Source organism: Podarcis vaucheri (assembly GCF_965113315.1).
Source record: "Podarcis vaucheri genome assembly, chromosome: 3".
NCBI classification, from domain to species: Eukaryota; Metazoa; Chordata; class Lepidosauria; order Squamata; family Lacertidae; genus Podarcis; species Podarcis vaucheri.
Window position 1 is genome coordinate 45,688,162 of NC_138761.1, and position 18,739 is coordinate 45,706,900.

General features: G+C 40.3%; 1 protein-coding gene across 11 annotated transcripts in view; it reads left to right on the forward strand.

Annotated features, from left to right (window-relative positions):
• CEP170 (centrosomal protein 170) overlaps positions 1 to 18,739 on the forward strand; it is a 76,569-nt gene that overhangs the window by 41,096 nt on the left and 16,734 nt on the right. For 10 of the 11 annotated variants that reach the window (XM_082214972.1, XM_082214969.1, XM_082214974.1 and 7 more), the window contains 3 exons: positions 8,953 to 9,102; positions 15,730 to 15,856; positions 16,555 to 18,405. In XM_082214972.1, coding sequence (XP_082071098.1) covers positions 8,953 to 9,102; positions 15,730 to 15,856; positions 16,555 to 18,405 — 2,128 coding nt within the window. The remainder of the gene's footprint in view (positions 1 to 8,952; positions 9,103 to 15,729; positions 15,857 to 16,554; positions 18,406 to 18,739) is intronic. The other variant, XM_082214979.1, reaches the window with a different exon arrangement.

An 18,739-nucleotide genomic window follows, 5' to 3' on the forward strand; every position in this document is an offset into this window, starting at 1 on the left:
CATCATGTACAGCGGACTAAATCCCAGCCATGCAAAAGTCAAAAGTTTCTTCACTCGCTTTTCCATATACTCTCTTTAGCCTTCATCCAGGCAGGCAAGAGGCATCATCACGGTTAATGACATATTCCAGTCATGCAACAGCATGGGAGATGTGGATCAGGGCCAGTAATGGGTCTTGCCCAAAGAGGGTCTTTGTGGCCTACAAAGGAGGCCAGACATGACATGGGGAGAGTCCCAGGGGCCAGATGGAGAGGACCGGAGGGCAGCATTCGGTCCCTAAGCCTGTGCTCCCCACCCAGTATGATGCTTGACCTCAAATCAGATACATTTTGGTTCAGAATTTTACATCAAAATGCAGGCAAGGGTCATGTTTGTATGTCATACTAAACTGCAATTTATTATGACAGCTGCATCAAACTTGACCCATCTTCTGGTTAATGTGTTTCCTCCTTTCCTCACAGTTGGGAGGAGTCGTCCAAAACATTTCAGTCCCACTTTTGGTTAACCATAGCTTGCTGTGTCAGCCAGATCTAGAGTGTTGGTTCACACCAATTATGTATTGTAGAATTCGTTTAAACAAGCCAGCTTCAGAAACCAGTTTGAAATTGGGTTGTTTGAAACCAGCTATAGGTTGTGTTAATAATAGTTTGGTGGCTAATTAAAAGCAAAAGCTTCTGAACTCCTGCTCCCAGCCACATGGTAGGAGGAGAGGGGAGCACATGAGCCTAAGGCTTGCTCAGGCTTCTTCCAGTTCATGCATGTTGTGCTAAACTATGGCTTGGTATGACGGGCAAATTTAGCTATAGTTAAAATGTTATTATTAAAATGTTGACATTTGATTCACATTTCCTTTTTAAACCAGGTTACTTAATTTAAGAGATACATAATCTAACTGAAATTTCAGATGGCAAATATCTTTTAAATAAGCATCCAATTTCTTTTATTGTTTTTAAATTGTAGCTTTTTCTGTATCTTTTTAATTCAGTACAGTGGAACCTCGGGTTGCGAATGTGATCCGTGCGGGAGGCACGTTTGCAACCCGCAGTGCCGCGTCTGCACATGTGCGGGTCACGATTTGGCGCTTCTGCGCAAAGCACGATTTAGTGCTTCTGTGCATGCGCGAGCGCCAAAACCTGCAAGTAACCCTTTCCAGTACTTCAGCACGGTGCGCAACCCGAAAATGCATAACCTGAAGTGTCTGTAACCTGAGGTATCACTGTAGTTCAATTTACTTAACTTTTATTAAGTAACTTCCATGTTACTTTCATTTTCAAAGTGAGCAGATTTAGGACTAGGAAAATGGACTCCTCTTTTCGTTTCAAAGAAAAGGAACTTCATTTGATCTCTAGATATTTTGTTTTGTTTTAAAATTACTCAACACATCAGTATCCTATTTTGGATCAAAACTTGAAGCAGTTGCTTCAGGAATGAATCATGCCAAATAAAATATCCATTATTCACTCCTGGAGAAACTGAATAAATTCTTACTACAGCAGATAACAGGAAATACAAGAGGAATGTTTCACTTTGTGGGAAACATTAGTTCAATTGATTGTGTTGGATTGAAAGATTTGTGTATTCTGGCTATTTTATGTAAAAGAGTATGAACTTGTGATTTTTAATGATTTCTCAACAGATGAGTAATTCTTAATTACATGTTACTTTACTGCATACTGCTTTTTATATATTTATATGAGAAGGCAGCATAAAAGTTGAAATAATGAATAAATAGCACATTAAAGGTCAAGAAAATGATGCATATGCATTTTAAATTTCTGCTGTTCATGATACTATTTCATATAAAGTTGGATCCCAATTCTTTTCAAGTCAATTCAGTACACAACACTGTGAATAATGAATGCACCATGCTCAGCTGGTACCGATATATAAATGAAACGTGCATTGTATTTGAACCAAACAACAAAACGTAAAGCAACTTGCTGCCCCAAGATTGTGGGGTCAGGTGCACTTCTAAAGTCCCAGTAATTTTCATTCAATTGAGGAGTTTATTACATAGGAGAAATACACTGGGAATTCACCATCATCATAATAGATTATTTTAACAATAACAAAATGTGGCATGTTGAAAGTGTGTACTTTGCAGTTCTCATTTGATATGAAGTGTGTGTTTTGTGTCCTCAGTGAAAAGGGAAAGTAACAAGCAACTATTATAACTTACTATCTGAAACAGAAGTGATCACCCATCCCCATAACATATAGTACGTGACCGATTTTCAAATGTTGACCCTGGTGTGAAGATCTTGGATTGTTCCCAGAAATACTTTTGAAATGATATTAAACAAAATATGGGGTAAAAATGTTTGTACTTGATTGTTTTAAGAGCTCATTGAGATTTTTTTTAAAGAAAAACCAGTGTTGCTTTATTAATATTTAAAGTTAAAATACACATTTTAAGATTATGAGGATACCATCAGTCTGTGGGTGACAGAAATAGAAGAGTTGAACAATACAGTAGAGAGTTCCCACTGGTGGTTGGTACTTAGTCAATGTTTTTCTCCAACTGCAGCAACACAACATTATACTCTCTTTGTCTCTGTTGTCTTTAATGCCAACAGTGAGGAGGTGTGTGCAGGCACTGTGCTGTTGCATTTCCCCAGATAAGAAAACTAAGTGTAATGCTGTGGGATGTATTTGTGGCTCTCCCTTTGTTTTCTCTATTCAGCATCCAGAGAGCAGAAGAATTAGAGAGATATGAGTGCAGCATTTGCCTTTGCAGCAGAAAACTGCTCTGCTGGTGGAAAGAAAAGCAAGTCCAGTTTTCCACTTGGCTGCTTGCCTGGGGGCAGTTATTGCCTGTCTTAAGCAAGTAGGAGAGTGGCAAGCTGAAAGCCTAGATTCAGCTGTGTTTTACAGTCTCCCTACAAGTTTCACTTAACAGATTCCTATTGGTTTGTCTAGTTGTGCTTATGACAGGTGAAGGAAACTGTGCTGGCTGGAGAGAGATTTCTGGTTGAAAGAACACAGACCTCACTGCACTTTTCTGGTTTGCACCCTAAATTCATCCTGCAGTTCTAGGTCACTTTCCTTGGCATTATCACCTGCTTCACAGAACATAAGTACACATGCTGTGGTCCCTCCAAATAACTTGTTAGTTTGATGTGTCTTTAGGAGTGTGACCTACTCTCAAACAAAACTAGAAGAGGATTGCACAATGTGGTGGCAGGCCACCAGATCATGAAATCATAGATTTGTAGAGTTGGAAGGGATCTTGAGGTTCATCTACCCCAACTCCCTTCAATGCAGGAACCTCAACTTAAGCATACATGGCAGATGTCCACCCAACCTCTGCTTAAAAACCTCCAAGGAAAAAGAACCCACCACCTCCTGAAGGAGCCCTACCAATGTGGAAAAGCTCTTACTGTCAGAAAGTTCTTCCTTACGTTTCGTTGGAATCTTCTTTCTTGTAAATTGAATCCATTGGTTCTAGTTTCTAGAGTGGGAGAAAACAAGCTTGCTCCATTTTCCATGTGGCAACCCTAGGTGCATGGGCTTATTCTTGCATTGGTCACAGAAAGGAAGTAATCCATAATAAAACTTAACATTTTTAAACTTTTAAAATTCTCTAGTCTTACAGTAGTGCAGCCATTTGCCTTCTGAAACTGGCTTCTAGATGTTGTTATTGTTATTATTATATTTATTTGCACCCCACCTTTTTTTTGCAAGGTGAGTTACAGGTAAAAATACAATGGCACAGATAAAATAGAAAATGCTAAAGCATAGAAAGGATATTCATTAAAAGGTAATTAAACACTAATTGAATTAAAACAATATAAAAAGATCTAGATGTTATGTATCACCCCTTCTGATTCTAAGTTGTAGTAACTGGGTTGGAGCCAACACCAGACCACCCACACTCAAAGCAGATAATCAGGCATGCCCAGGAGAACACTGAGGCATGAGCTACAAAAATAAACAGAAGGGAGCAAATTTTCCCACAGAAGGCTTAAAAGGCAGCAACACATATGTGAGTCACACAACAGTTGCCATTACCTCCTGTTCACAATAGGACTTAGGCGGCACACTTTCAACTGGCATAGCACAATAATATTGCTGAGGTGGAGGCAAGAAATAGTAATCATGAGCAACAGAGGATGAATGACCGGTGGTGGAAGAACAGGGCAGACTATTTGCAATGATTTATAGGTTTTGGGGTTAGAAGACCTGTTAGAATTCTTGAAATAGTGTTAGGAATGCTCATGCAGGTTCTGAAGGTGAGTGTTGAAATTTCGTATTTTCTAAAGGCTTGCTAAATTGAGAGTCCTGAGGCAATTTGATCTGGCTGATGACGGACTTCTGCCAGGTCTGTATCAAACTACTTGAATTCGTGGTACCCCAATCTTAAATTTATATCAGAATCATATTATATTTCAATAATATAACTTCCAAGTAAGTGTATGTAGGGTTGTGACCTGTGACCTTGTTTTGATTTGTTTCAGTCTAGTTTACTACCACTACTTTTGCCAGACAACAAAAATAAATTTTAATCTCCAGTTCAAGGAGCTACCTAGGGCATGCTCAGAGAGGGCTACACAGAGTAGAATGTTTGACTTTTTTTGTTTTAAATAACTGATCCCCCATGTCATGTCAAACTGCTTTTGACAGTGGCCACTTTTGCATGAACAGTATACTTGCCCCTGTGTCACATGGCAAACATATTTTGAAATTGAAGTCTAAATCACCCTTTGGCGTTTTGACTTTTGGTGTAGTTTCTTGGGACCAGATCACTATATGCAAGGTGTTCTTACCTGGATCTTTTCTGAGAACTGTATACCCATATACTTATAACTTTGTAATTCAGAAAGTATACTTTAGAGCAAATAATTTATGCAACTTCCAAATGTTTAAATGTGTGAATTTTTTCAAATTGATCTTCAGTGAAGCTGACTGGAATAAAAGAAGATGGTTTTCTTAGGGCACTGTAGTATGTATGTATGTATGTATGTATGTATGTATAAGATTTCTTGCTTGTCCTTCACCATAAGGTCCCAAGGCAGGTAACAACAATAGACTATACAATTATAAAAACAGAGAGTAGATACCGGTAATTTGTGTTCACTTTTAATGTATTCAGGAATCTGTCCCAAAATAGTCTTCAATAACATGTACCCTTTTGCTTTTTCTTAAATGTTTAATGTCACTTGTCTGTAGACAAATAATTTATTTCAGTATGTTAAATATCACTTTAAAATGGTGGTCAGGATCCAAATGTAACAGGTTTCATGAATCCAAGGGCAGGATTTTTCTCAGAGAGCCTCATAGCATCTGGTGAGCTTCTTCTGAAACCTATAAGATCTAAAAGCAGTCTGTGATATTGGGGGTGGGGTAGGGAGTTGGCTGTCAAGAAAGTAAAACACTGTTACACAACCATAAAAAGAAAATCCACTGGGATACCCAAGCTCCTTGTACTGGCTTAAGCAGTTATTGGAAGCCCACACCATAGTGTTAATTTTCCTTCTTATCATATTTAGACATGTTGATGTGCTGATTTTTTCAAGGGCAAAGCAGATTGAAAATAACATTTTCATTGTTACTGCAGGTTTGTCAAACATTTGTGTGAAAAGGTTGAGTAGTATATATCCCATGCATTTTAATTTTTAGCATCATCATGAAAGAGTGCTTCTCCCTCTACTTTTCTGCCAAAGACTCGATCTGTCTGGGAGGTCCTTTCTGTTGTGCCATCACCAGAGAATGCCAGGAGTACTAGGACTCATAATATGGCCTTCTCAGTTCACAAAATGGAACTTCACCTTCCTCACCCTCCTGCATGCACTACCCTGATCTACTCTGGATAACCCCTCAGCCCTGCAGAGCAAATTGTGTAAAGGGGCGGGGAGAGAGAGACGACTAAGAAGTCCCACTGCATGAGTGGAAATCTGCATGGACAGCAGTGGATACAGCCTGAAATCCTTATTTAAGAAATCATTGAATCCATTATAACAAAGGTTATTTTGTTATTTGTACTTCTGTAGAAAGTATTATCTAAGATTGGGGCGTTGGCTCTAGCCTCTTGCTCTGCTGATTGGCAGGTTACCGGTTCAAATCGCTGCGATGGGGTGAGCTCCTATTGCTCTGTCCCAGCTCCTGCCAACTAGCAGTTCAAAAGCATGCCGGTGCAAGTAGATACATAGGTACCGCTGTGGCGGGAAGGTAAGCAGCGTTTCCGTGCGCTTTGGCACTCGTCACGGTCCTCCGTGCGCCAGTAGCGGTTTAGTCACGCTGGCCAAATGACCTGGAAAAACACTGTGGTGGCTCTGAAAATATCTTGAGGGGGGAAATAAAATGTAGGAGGGGCATTCTCCTATCTGGTGGTAAATAAGCAGAGAGATGAAGTCTGCTTAACTGAAAGAAGAACATCAACAAGAAGGAATGAGTTAATGGAGACAATTGAGCCTTACTCAGACATGGATTCAACACATTTGGGGGGGGGGTCATGTTGCATGCTCCTTCCAGCATCACATGCTCTAGCTGCATACCTCAGGAGCAGGAAGCATGGCCCTAGTTTGTTATGTACATGTATATTCTGTGCATGGATAGCATATGAATAGAGCTTTAAAGGTAAGTAGAATCTGGAAATAATAATAATAATAATAATAATAATAATAATAATAATAATAATAATAATAAATAATATTATTATTTGTACCCCGCCCTTCTGGCTGGGTTTCCCCAGCCACTCTGAGCAGCTTCCAACAAAGATTAAAAATACATTAAAATATCACACATTAAAAACTTCCCTAAACAGGGCTGCCTTCAGATGTCTTCTAAATGTCAGGTAGTTGTTTATCTCTTTGACATCTGATGGGAGGGCGTTCCACAGGGCGGGCGCCACTACCAAGAAGGCCCTCTGCCTGGTTCCCTGTAGCTTTGCTTCTCACAGTGAGGGAACCGCCAGAAAGCCCTCAGCTCTGGACCTTGGTGTCCGGGCAGAACGATGGGCGTGGAGACGCTACTTCAGGTATACTGGGCCGAGGCCATTTAGGGCTTTAAAGGTCAGCACCAACACTTAGAATTGTTTTCAGAAATGTACTGGGAGCCATTGTAGGTCTTTCAGGACCGGTGTTATATGGTCTTGGCGGCCGCCCCCAGTAACCAGTCTAGCTGCCACATTCTGTATTAGTTGTATATAATAATAATTTATTATTTATACCCCGCCCATCTGGCTGGCCTTCCCCAGCCACTCTGGGCGGCTTCCAAAAAAATATTAAAATACTGTAATACAGTTATAGTTTCCGGGTGACCTTCAAAGGTAGCCCCTCATAGAGCACATTGCAGTAGTCCAAGTGGGAGATAACTACAGCATGCACCACTCTGGCGATACAGTCTGCGGGCAGGTAGGGTCTCAGCCTGCGTACCAGATGGAGCTGATAAACAGCTGCCCTGGACACAGAAGTGACCTGTGCCTCCATGGACAGCTGTGAGTCCATAATGACTCCCAGGCTGCGCACCTGGGCCTTCAGGGGACAATTTCCCCATTCAGGACCAGGAAGTCCTCCACACCAGCCCGCCCCCTGTCCCCCAAGAACAGTACTTCTGTCTTGTCAGGATTCAACCTCAATCCATTAGCCACCATCCATCCTCCAACCACCTCCAGGCACTCACACAGGACTTTCACTGCCTTCACTGGTTCCGATTTAAAAGAGAGGTAGCGTTGGGTATTATCCGCATATTGATGGACACCCAGTCCAAACCCCCTGATGATCTCTCCCAGCGGCTTCATGTAGATGTTAAAAAGCATGGGAGAGAGGACAGAACCCTGAGGCACCCCACAAGTGAGAGCCCAGGGGTCTGAACACTGATCCCTTACCACCACTTTCTGGACACGGCCCAGGAGGAAGGAGCGGAACCACTGTATGACAGTGCCCCCAGCTCCTCTAGACGGTGCAGAAGGATGTCTTGGTTGATTGTATCAAACGCTGCTGAGAGATCCAGCAGAACTAGGAAACAGCTCTTACCTTTGTCCCTAGCCCGCCGTGGAGTAGAGGAAGTTGGACAAGGAAGCTGGTACTATGACAGAAACACAGAAATAGGTAAATGGTATACTCAGCTGATGTTGTAAACTCCTTTGTAGATCAATCAGCAGAAAAGGAAGAGAAGAGGATGGGAACTTTATTAATAAGTACAAAGTAGAGTTAATATAATAATATGTGGTATTAGTTGGAGGCTGTGTTAAGGAGTAATGTTTGCCTGCTGTGGGTGCTGATGGCACATTTTGGTTCCTGCGATAGAATTAAAGAATTTAAGTATTTTAACATCTTTCCTCATAGTGCAGAAGGAATCTGCAGCTGTCTTCAACATCACCTCATACTCGCTTTACTAGTAAGACTGATGTCCCCTTCTTGTCAATTACCATTGATTTTTGCGTAATTGTTTTCTCATGATTGTAGCTTCCTTGCTGTGGGCTGTTTTCGCCTGCTGTGTTCAGGCAGGCATGCACACACTTAACCACGTTTTAAGGGAACACAAGTAAATTGATATGTAATTGTTCGCATTGAGGAGATATCTCAAGAGTGACTACATTTTTCTTAAACCCAATGAGATCTTTATAATCCACACGATGCTAGCAAATAATGCATAAGCATAGCTTTATATACAAATTAAAAGCTTGAAAAATCCTCAAAGAGTATTTTGAAGTTATTTTATTTTTATAGTTAGGTCATCCCTCTTCTATTCATATTAGTCTAACATTAGAAAAATAAGAATAGTTAACTTACTTGAACCTTCCCTAGAACTGGAACGTATCAGTTCTGCTTGCAAAACTCTATTTTTAATAGCAAATTGTTGGCAAGAATTACACTTCACAACAAGCTATTCAAGTTTCTGTTCTTTTTTTAACTGGCTAACTGATTTGTTAGAGGACCACCCAGACATTCAAATTTAATTGAATTGGGAAGGCTTTCAGTTAATGTGTGTGATTATTTGTTTTATTTTCAGGTTTTTGGAGTGGATGACAGCCAGGATTATAATAGGCCTGTTATCAACGAGAGCCAGAAAGATTTAGTAAAAGATTGGGCTATAAATTCTGCTACAGTAGTGCTGGAAGAAAAAAGACCACTGAGTACAACTGGATTTCTTGACACAGAGGTAGAATTCAATTTTTGATGGGTCATCTTCTTTTTTCTACTCTACCAACAAAGGAGAGGACCTTAATATAGTCAGTATTAAGTAGCTAGGAAGCTAAGCTTCCTTAAAGAATATGAACTCATTTTTAAATTATTGTATCTCTGATTTCTTTGTTAGAGCTTATATCTCTTTGCAAAACCATGCCCACTTGCAACCTTTGCGCATACTACATAACATGCTCTTCTGTGCAGCATTTCATTTATGTATGCCACTGTGCAGATATGGCACAAGCAACTAAAGAAAAAATAAATACTAGAGTTGCTGCATTGTTAGCTATAGTATATTCGGGTGTTGGTCAAGAAAAGTTCTGAAATTTGCAATTATGCAAGGAAAAGGACATGCAGACTGTGAGTGCAGATGGAAAGACGTTGATCTTTCCAGATGGAAAGTTCATGGATTACTGCTTTTGCAAAGGCATTGCCATCGTGCCCAGGAATCAGCATAGCATTTGTCTATAATAAACCTCTGTGTCAACTTTTGATAGTGTCTAGTAATATTTTAGAGGTTCATGAAGGAGGTCTAAGGAAGGACAGTAAAGCCAAACTTTCTTACACCAAAAAAGACTCCTGCAACCATAGATGGAACTACAGAGAGCAGCAAATGCAATAAGCATCTGTATGTTTCAACTGAACATGAAGGGAAAGGGGTGATAAAAACATCCAAGATAAAATGTGTAACTGTTAACCTGAGTTTGCTATGCATAATGACATCGTTCCATAAGCTTAAATATGGGAAGAAATTACACTACTCTTCTACTAATCCTTATTTTTACCTTTCTTATACACAGTTATTTTTGTCACATGGAGCTGAATTTCCTTCTAATACTTTACTGTTGTAAAGCAGCATCTGTTCTGTTTCTTTGGCTGTTTATGCATTATGCATTTAAAGTACTGTATTTTTCACCCCATAGGACGCACCTTTTCCCCTCCAAAAATGAAGGGGAAATGTGTGTGTGTGTCCTATGGGGCGAATGCAGGCTTTCGCTGAAGCCTGGAGAGCCTGGTGCGCACCGACCCCTCTCGCTCTCCAGGCTTCACGCAGATCTCTGCAAGTCATGGGAGCCCGCGCCGGGCTCCCACGGCTTGTGGAGAGTTGCCTGCATGCTGAAGCCTGAGTGCACTGAGCTCAGCGCGCCCAGACTTCGTGCAGCTCTCCGCAAGGCGCGGAGAGTTGCCTGTTCTGGGGGCTGGGTCCCCAGCCCTGCGCCGGGGGGGGGAGAATAAAATTTATTCCCCCCCAAAAAACTAGGTGCGCCTATAGGGCGAAAAATATGGTACATCCCCACCTCCCCCAAAAAGAGAATCCTTGGAACTGTAGTGCTGTGAGGGGTAAACAACAGATCCAAGGATTCTTGAGGGGGGATGTGCTTTAAATGTGAGTATGCAACCTTAATATCCATATTCAATGTTATATGATTTATATAAGATGATATATTGTATAAGATTTATATTGAAAACTCCAAGCAGTATCTTAATATTTTGTTTTGGTTTTTTCCTTAAAAAAAATCATAGTTATTAAGTGAGTCAAGTTCATTGACAGATAGCAAAAATAAAATGAGGGATTTGCAATGTATCTTGAAGTGGCACTATTAATCTGAAGTATGGTGTTTAGGGGAGGGGGCTGAGAGGGAGGAACCACAGAAAAGAATTTTCAGCCATGCCATTCATCACTATTCAAAACTTTTATTATTACACTATAATATGGTACTATACTGTTAAGTAGGCAATCTCAATGCCAAGTAGAAAAAGTCTGATCATGCCACTGTTTCCAAATCACATTTTGACCCGCATGGTGTTTTACTAAAATCCATTTTCAAGAACACTGTGAACACCACTTTATAAAGTTATCTCATTGTTATAGAATGGAAAAACTGAAAATAAGCAAATGTTATACTGCAAGTCTCTAAACATCTTACTTTGCATTCTGAAGCAAAAGTATATTTTATGCTCTTTGGCTGACTGAGCTGCAAGACTCAGCTCAGGAGGCTTTTATTCCTGGCTGGTGGACCGGAGCAAAGATTTCTGCACTCCAATCCGGACCCAGTCTCTGACCCTGTGCCTGCCCCTCATTGGGCAGTTCAAATTTGGCATTGGTGGGCTATCCCGCCATTCATAGTGCCCTGGCAAGGCAGGACCCAATGGCTGGCCAATACCAAGAGGCTTCTCACTCCCCAGGGGGGAAAAGGGAAGCTATGATGGGCTACAACTGCTGCCCATCCCAGAGCTGTGTAAGTAGCCATTTTATACAGAACAACCCATATTCTGTGAGTTTTAGTTGGAATGTGGGTTTTAGAGAAAACTAAAGGAACTATGATGGAGATGATGGCCTGAGAAGTTGATATACTATCTATATTATATTGACTCTAAGGCAGGCAACTTTCTCACAAATATGTCATGAGAGGAGGCTAAGAAAAATTCATATTTTGATTATGAATAGTAAAATTTATGCAACCTTGTCAAGAACATAGCAGATGCTAGTATGCATTTGCCCATGACAAGTATTACTATTCAGGAAGTGTTTCCTCTGAGTCAAGCCTTGAAAGAGACTTTCTATAATTATTTGGGCTTGTTTCATTGTTTCTGAACCCTTAATATTGGGACATCCTGTTTTCAACATTCCAGAATTTATCAGTGCAACAAGGAACAGCTACAAGCTTTTTGTGTTGAAATGAAAGCTGGAGTTACTGGGAATGCTCTAAAGGTGGTTTAAGACTTATGTGCAGTTCATGGGCAATATATTGATCACCCCTGAAACTTTCACCATTTTGCCCCAGCAAATCAAATTACCTGAATATTTTACCTCAATTTTGCCTCCAGAGACAAGCTATTCCATTGAGGTATTACTTAAAAGTACCATGGTTTTGAATACCAAATAAAAACATGTCTTGAGGTTTTCTCAGTAGGGTTTAGAAAGAATGTTCCTGTCTTGTAGAATCTGTGGCAAGTGACGCCATAACATACCCATAGCAACCAATGCATACATATTCTATATGTCCTATAATTTGAATACTACCAACAATTGAGAGAGCTTTAGGTTAGGCTCCTGGAAGAACTTCAGAAGGTGAATAAGGGAAATCATGTGTGGAATCAAACTTCTGAGAAGTTAAAGTATTTTATTTTATTGCTGAGATTGTCTAACGGTATGTTGTAACAGTTAATCCTTTACTGGTGGTTTTTGATTAAGCTTCCTTTGCATTAAGATACTGAGAAATCTCAGACTTTTCAAGTTTCATTACTCCCCCCCCCCCCTTTTTAATATTTCAAAGATGCAAAAATATTTTGCAGGATTATCCTTTCAAGGAATTATTTTATATTTTAAAAACACCTGTTTTATTGTTTAATCATTTATTTCTGTCATTTCCTATCCCTTTCATTTTGAGAACTGTATAATGAAAAACATGGCTTGTAAGGGTGGGAATATAAATGTGGAATAAGCAGCTATGGGAACAAACAAGGATAGAATCCCAAATCCAGTCAGTTTATCATTCTTAAACTGCTTACCTTGGAGTAGTCCCATTGAGACTAATGGGAATATTTGATGAGTAATTCTGTTTTTTCCAAAGGAGACTATATTGGAAAGTATTCCTATAATATAAAATAAGATGTTACAGAATCTCACATCTCTGTGTCTGTGACAATACTCATTTTATGGTGATGTAATTACTTTGGTATAGGAAATAAGTGCACTGAAATTTGGATCAGTTTTATTTAGAAATTAACAATATATTGGAGGCTACTTATACATACCACATAAATTGTGCCACAGAATTTAACAAACTGGCTATGATCACATGAAGAAACTAGTCTGTGAATTTCTAGTTACCTGATTAAACACAATCACAGTTGAGACAGCCCTTTTGACCTTTTTTTTAGTTAACAGAAATTCAGGGGCTTTGAGTTCATGCATATTTTCTTCCCATATGAATGCATGCAAGTCAATTTTATGACAATTATGTATCTATTAGCTGACCCTGAGAATGTCACCTACAGTCAACCTGCTGTTTGTTTACTTGTGAAAGATTTGTATACTATCCTTAGGTGTTGTTTCCAGGGTGTTTTACTGAAGTTGAATAAAATACAAGGTTCAGATAACAGTCTATTAAGGCAACGGTGTAAGCAAAGGACTGAATAAATAACGACATATTTGCCTGGCACCAAAATTATGATAATATTCATCTCTGGAGAGGGAGTTCCAGGAACCATGTGTCACAATCCTGAAGGACCTCTCTAGTTGCCTTTCACATGGTTGACAGAGGAATAAGGGTTAATACAGGTAGCTGGACCTCAAGCCACATAGAACTTTAAAAGAAAACGCCAGATCTTTGAATTGGGTTCAGAAACACAAAAAACCCTTAACAAAAAAAACTATTTTTTAAAAAATAAGAAGTGAAGTGGCAGCCACTGAAGTTCTTTAAGCATTGGTGTGGTATGTTCAAAACAACCAGTAACAGTAGCCTGGAAGCTGCATTCTGCACCAGGGGCATTTTCCAAATAGTTTTCAAAGGCAGACCATTTACAAAACGTTACCAGTAGTCAGTTCTGGACATTACCAGGGACAGGATAACTTTTTTCTGTCATGCAGGGTCTAAACTGCTAAAGAGGCTACCTGGGCCTGCAGTGACAAAGGTGAATTTGAGACCATCCACAGACTAAATTTAATCTGTAGGATAGTACAAACTCATAAAATTTGAGAAATTTCTTTTAAACTTTCCCCTGAACCATGAATATTGTTGTATAAGAGCCCCATATTCATTATCCTTAGTCCAAACTTGGCACTCGCAGCTGCTAATGAAGTAATTTTCTTCCAGTGCAAATTGCAGATTCAGATTGGGACTACAGGGAAGGAAAGAGTTAAGAATCTCTTCTCCCTGGCTGCTTCAATCCTGATAAATATCAACCACCACCCACCAGCAGCTGCTGTTTGTGTCTGATGTTTAGTTTGGGCCTTTATCCTCCATACTTCAGCCTACCTCAGCGGGTTGTGGTATAATCATTTCCCACACAGTTGCTCAGCACTTTGAAGCCAACCCGTTCCTCTAATTACTGATTTTGCTTCAGTCCATATCTTACATGTGAATAATGTTTTAAAGGGATTTATAGTGAGTGCTGTGCAGATGCATCACGGAAGAGACGGGTTTCTGCATTCTTGAGGAAGAAAATGTAACACATGCAAGAGCAGGAAATACAAAAGTCCTTTCACGTGAATTAACATTTTGCACACATGTTTTACAATCTTCAAAAAACTAAAGCAGCTTCTGCTGTAATTTGATGGCACAGCAGAGCCTAAGTAGGCTCTTTGACAGCCACCTACTGGACAAGGAACTTAACTGCAGCTTCAGAGTCCTTTATATTTTCACTCAGTCTCGAAGCCTCAAAAAATACTTACAAAGACCAGCCTAAATTTGGCCCACTTTTCCCCACCATTTGAAATAACTTTCACAGAGTAAACTGATGTTGAGCTTATGGAGCTTTATTATAAGAATTAAAAATAATCTCCCTCTCCATGCTATGCTAAATACAGTCTCACAATACATGATCTGTGATCTTGACTGCATGGCAAACACTGCAAAGCTTGGCCTTGCACCAGATTTTCCCATGTGGTTTGGTCAAAATCGAGTATACATTTCCAGAGTTAGTGCTAAATACATTATTTCTAGCAAATGAGCCACCATAGCCACTAGAGGACTGTGGAAATTTGTGTCCCGGGCTTTTTAGACTCATCTACCCCTGTACTATCTGAAACCAAAGGGGCACATTGGTTGCCAAATGTGTAGTGCATTGGCATTATTTTATGCTTTCCTACCCCACTATGATCAAATCCCAACCTGTAGGGTACTATGTTGGGTGGTTATATATGTTCCACGTGTTATACTCGTAGCCTCTGAATAATGGTGTTTCAGTGCTAATGCCTGTGTAATATAGCCTTAATCAACAGACGTACATGCTAAACTTGCATAAAAGAGGGCTGATATAGCAACTTGGATGGATAGATGCCCCTGGCTATGTTTGGATTATCAAATTGGCTGAGAGGTGGATATGCATCCTGCAGCCAGTTTGCTACTTCCTTCATGCAAGCAAGGTGACAAGTCAGAAAGCTGCCATTAACTATTAAGTTCAAACTAGGAAAATGTGGTTGATGCCTTCTAAGCAAGCCAGAATATGAAGCTCTGGTAATTGGCTTGTTTCAGAAGCAGTCAGCCATAGTTCTGCAGTTCAGTTGTAATGGACAGCTATGGTAGATTGCAGCTTCCTGCTTTGTTTTCCCCACTCGTGTAGGGAGGATCAAAGCAGCTACATCTATAGGTGTATAAAACTTATTTATATGTCTGTTTGTTACATCAAGATATGACTGCCCACTGCCAATTTCTAACCACAAGTTCATTACTAGATGACACTCCTTCCTAATTAGTCTTGCAGTAAAATCATGATTTCACTTAATCTGAATGTGTGTGTGTGTGCGTGCGTGAGCACGCACGCACGCACGCAGACTTGTTCTCCAAAATCTTAATTTTCTGAATGTTTTTCCATTTCCCCCCTTTAAAATGACTAAATCAATGTAAGCATGATTTGTGTTGAAATCTGTTATTAGGAAAGCACTGGTGTGTCTGGAAGCAAGCGCTGGGTGTCACAGTGGGCTAGTCTGGCTGCTAATCATACAAAACATGAAGAAAGTGAAGTACGGATGGAATCATTTGCTCCTGCTCCTCTAGAAAATGGTACTTTACATATTTATCTTTCATAGCAACTACTAGCAGCACGTTTTATCGCACTCAATTGTTAAACTTCTCATAACCACTTAAGCAATAGTGTTTGTTAAAAGCATGTGCTTTGTAAAGAATTTTGATGCTAAAAGATTGTGATGCAAAAGAAAAAGAGTAAATGAGGCTCCCTCTAAATTTTATTTGAAATAATCTGTAATATTTGTAGAATTTCCAGGTGGCATTCAGTGTTGTGCTGTGGTGAGTGTTGCATCTGCACCAGCATTGCAGCTTGCCAGATAGAACAATCCCTCTCTTTTCCCCCTTGTGTGCTGTTCATAGCTGTCAACTTTCAGTTTTGAAAATAAGGGATCAGCAGCCTCGAAAATAAGGGATCAGCAGCATAGCTGTCAACTTTCAGATTTGAAAATAAGAGATCAGCAGCCTCACCTGTCCCGGAGACAGACTATGGGATATCTAACAATCTGGGATAGCAGTGGGAAGCTGCGGGAAATGGTGCTAGAATAAGGGAATTTCTCACAAAAAAAGGGAAGGTTGATGGCTATGGTGCTGTTGTGGGGGTATGCCTTATTACAGAAGTGGAAGTCCTTGCCCAGGGCTTCCGCTGACATGGCTTGTCAGGTGAATCCCACACAAGTGCTTTTACTTAACATGTTTTCCCTCTCCCCATTTTCCTACGTTTTATTTGGTTTTAGATACAGACATCAGTGAATCTGGCCTGTCAGCTAGAAGTGCGGCCTCTGCTGCCTCTTTGACCAGCCAAGGAGATAGAAAGAGGCGAACACTTCCACAGTTGCCGAAGGAGGAAAATGCCACAGAAGGACAAAGAACAAAGGTTACAACCCACCAGCGATCGGAGATAGGTGAAAAACAAGACACTGAACTTCAAGAGAAAGAAACTCCAACTCATACCCAGAAAGAAATAGGGCAAATTAGTGACAGGAGCGTGACTAAAGCAAGCAGGGCAATGAATGGCCTGTCTCCTAAAGCAGACAAGGCGCTTCTTCACTCCAACAGTTCCTTTTCTTCTGACAAAGAGAAAAGTGAAAATGGCAGAGAAACATCGATGGTAAAACAAGCTTTGGCTAAAATTAAGCAGCAGGAACAAAAGGAGGTAACACATTGGACCCCCACTAAATTATCTTCTTCAAAAACACCAAACCAAGCTGAAAGAAGTAGAGACGAGCCGCCTGTTTCTCATAAAGCAGACAATAAAGAGAAAGCATCAGGGCGTGGTTCTGGCAAAGCAGAAAGTAAAGTGGTGCAAAGTGACGGGAAAAGAAGGAAAGCGGAAGATGCAACAAGATGTCCAACTCCAAAAGGGTTTAGTGGGGATAAAAAAGAATCATCGAAGCCGTTGGTGAGACAAGGCAGCTTTACCATAGATAAACCAAGCACAAATATACCTATAGAACTAATCCCGCACATCAATAAACAGACAGGAACTACTCCGCCATCATTGTCTTTAACATCCACTAGTAGAATAAGTGAGAAAAGTGATTCCGTGGAAACAGATTCTAGTCTAGATACAACACTTATCTTAAAGGACACTGAAGCTGTAATGGCTTTTCTTGAAGCGAAGCTGCGTGAAGAAAACAAAACCGACGAAGGACCTGATACTCCCAGCTATAATAGAGATAATTCCATTTCGCCTGAATCAGATGTGGATACAGCTAGTACAATTAGCCTTGTTACTGGCGACAGTGAAAGAAAGCAATCTCAGAAACGAAAAAGCTTTAGTACCCTGTACAAAGATAGATGTTCCACTGGTTCACCTTCAAAGGATGCTTCAAAGTCATCTTCTACAAGCGCTAGAGACAAAATTGAGAAGAAAACAAAAAGCCGATCTTCAGATGCTTGTTCGAGAGGTGATGCACGCAAGGTTGTGCAGAGCAGTGGAAGAATAAGGCAGCCTTCTGTAGATTTAACAGATGACGACCAAACTTCCAGCGTACCTCATTCTGCCATTTCTGATATCTTATCTTCCGACCAGGAAACATGCTCTGGCAAATCGCATGGAAGGACATCTTTTACCTCAGCAGATGAACATTTACATTCCAAAACAGAAGGTATCAAGTCAGCCAAGTTGAGGACCTCTCCAGCATCAGCTGGGCAGTCCAGTAAATCAATCACTCTCCCAAGGCCTCGCCCCACAAGGACTTCTCTCTTACGTAGAGCGCGACTTGGTGAAGTGTCAGATAGCGAACTGGCGGATGCGGATAAAGCATCTGTTGCTTCTGAGGTGTCTACTACAAGTTCTACTTCCAAACCCCCATCTGGAAGGAGAAATATCTCAAGAATTGACCTGCTTGCTCAGCCACGGAGAAATAGACTTGGTTCTTTATCAGCGCGTAGTGACTCTGAAGCAACAATGTCTAGAAGCACGACATCATCTCGTACTCCGGAAGCCATAATTAGAAGTGGCATTAGGATAACACCGCCAGCAGACAGCACTAAAGTTTCTCCTAGAATGAGAGCGAACAGCATATCTCGCCTTTCGGACTCCAAATCCAAATCTCTGTCATCAGCCCATAATTCTTCAGCAGGTACGAGAGTTTTTCAACCTTAATTCAATAATTTGTCCTGTCAGCACTTTCACTTTTTGGTTGATAGGGACATACATGGAACATTTTTAATAATAAAGTGTAGCTTTAAAGTTGCTGAATCTAATGAAAAATGGTAAGGGATTGGCTGAATCTCCTTCACTGCTAACTGGCTGATTTATTCATAAGTCATTCAGATTTTTAACCCAATTAATGCTTTTTTGCTATAAAACTGGAACATGTAAGACTAATAATGTTTGGGATGTCAGAATTCTTTTTCAGATCTAGTACTTGTAGTACATAGCATTTTGAACTTGGATTATGAGAGGCCAGTGAT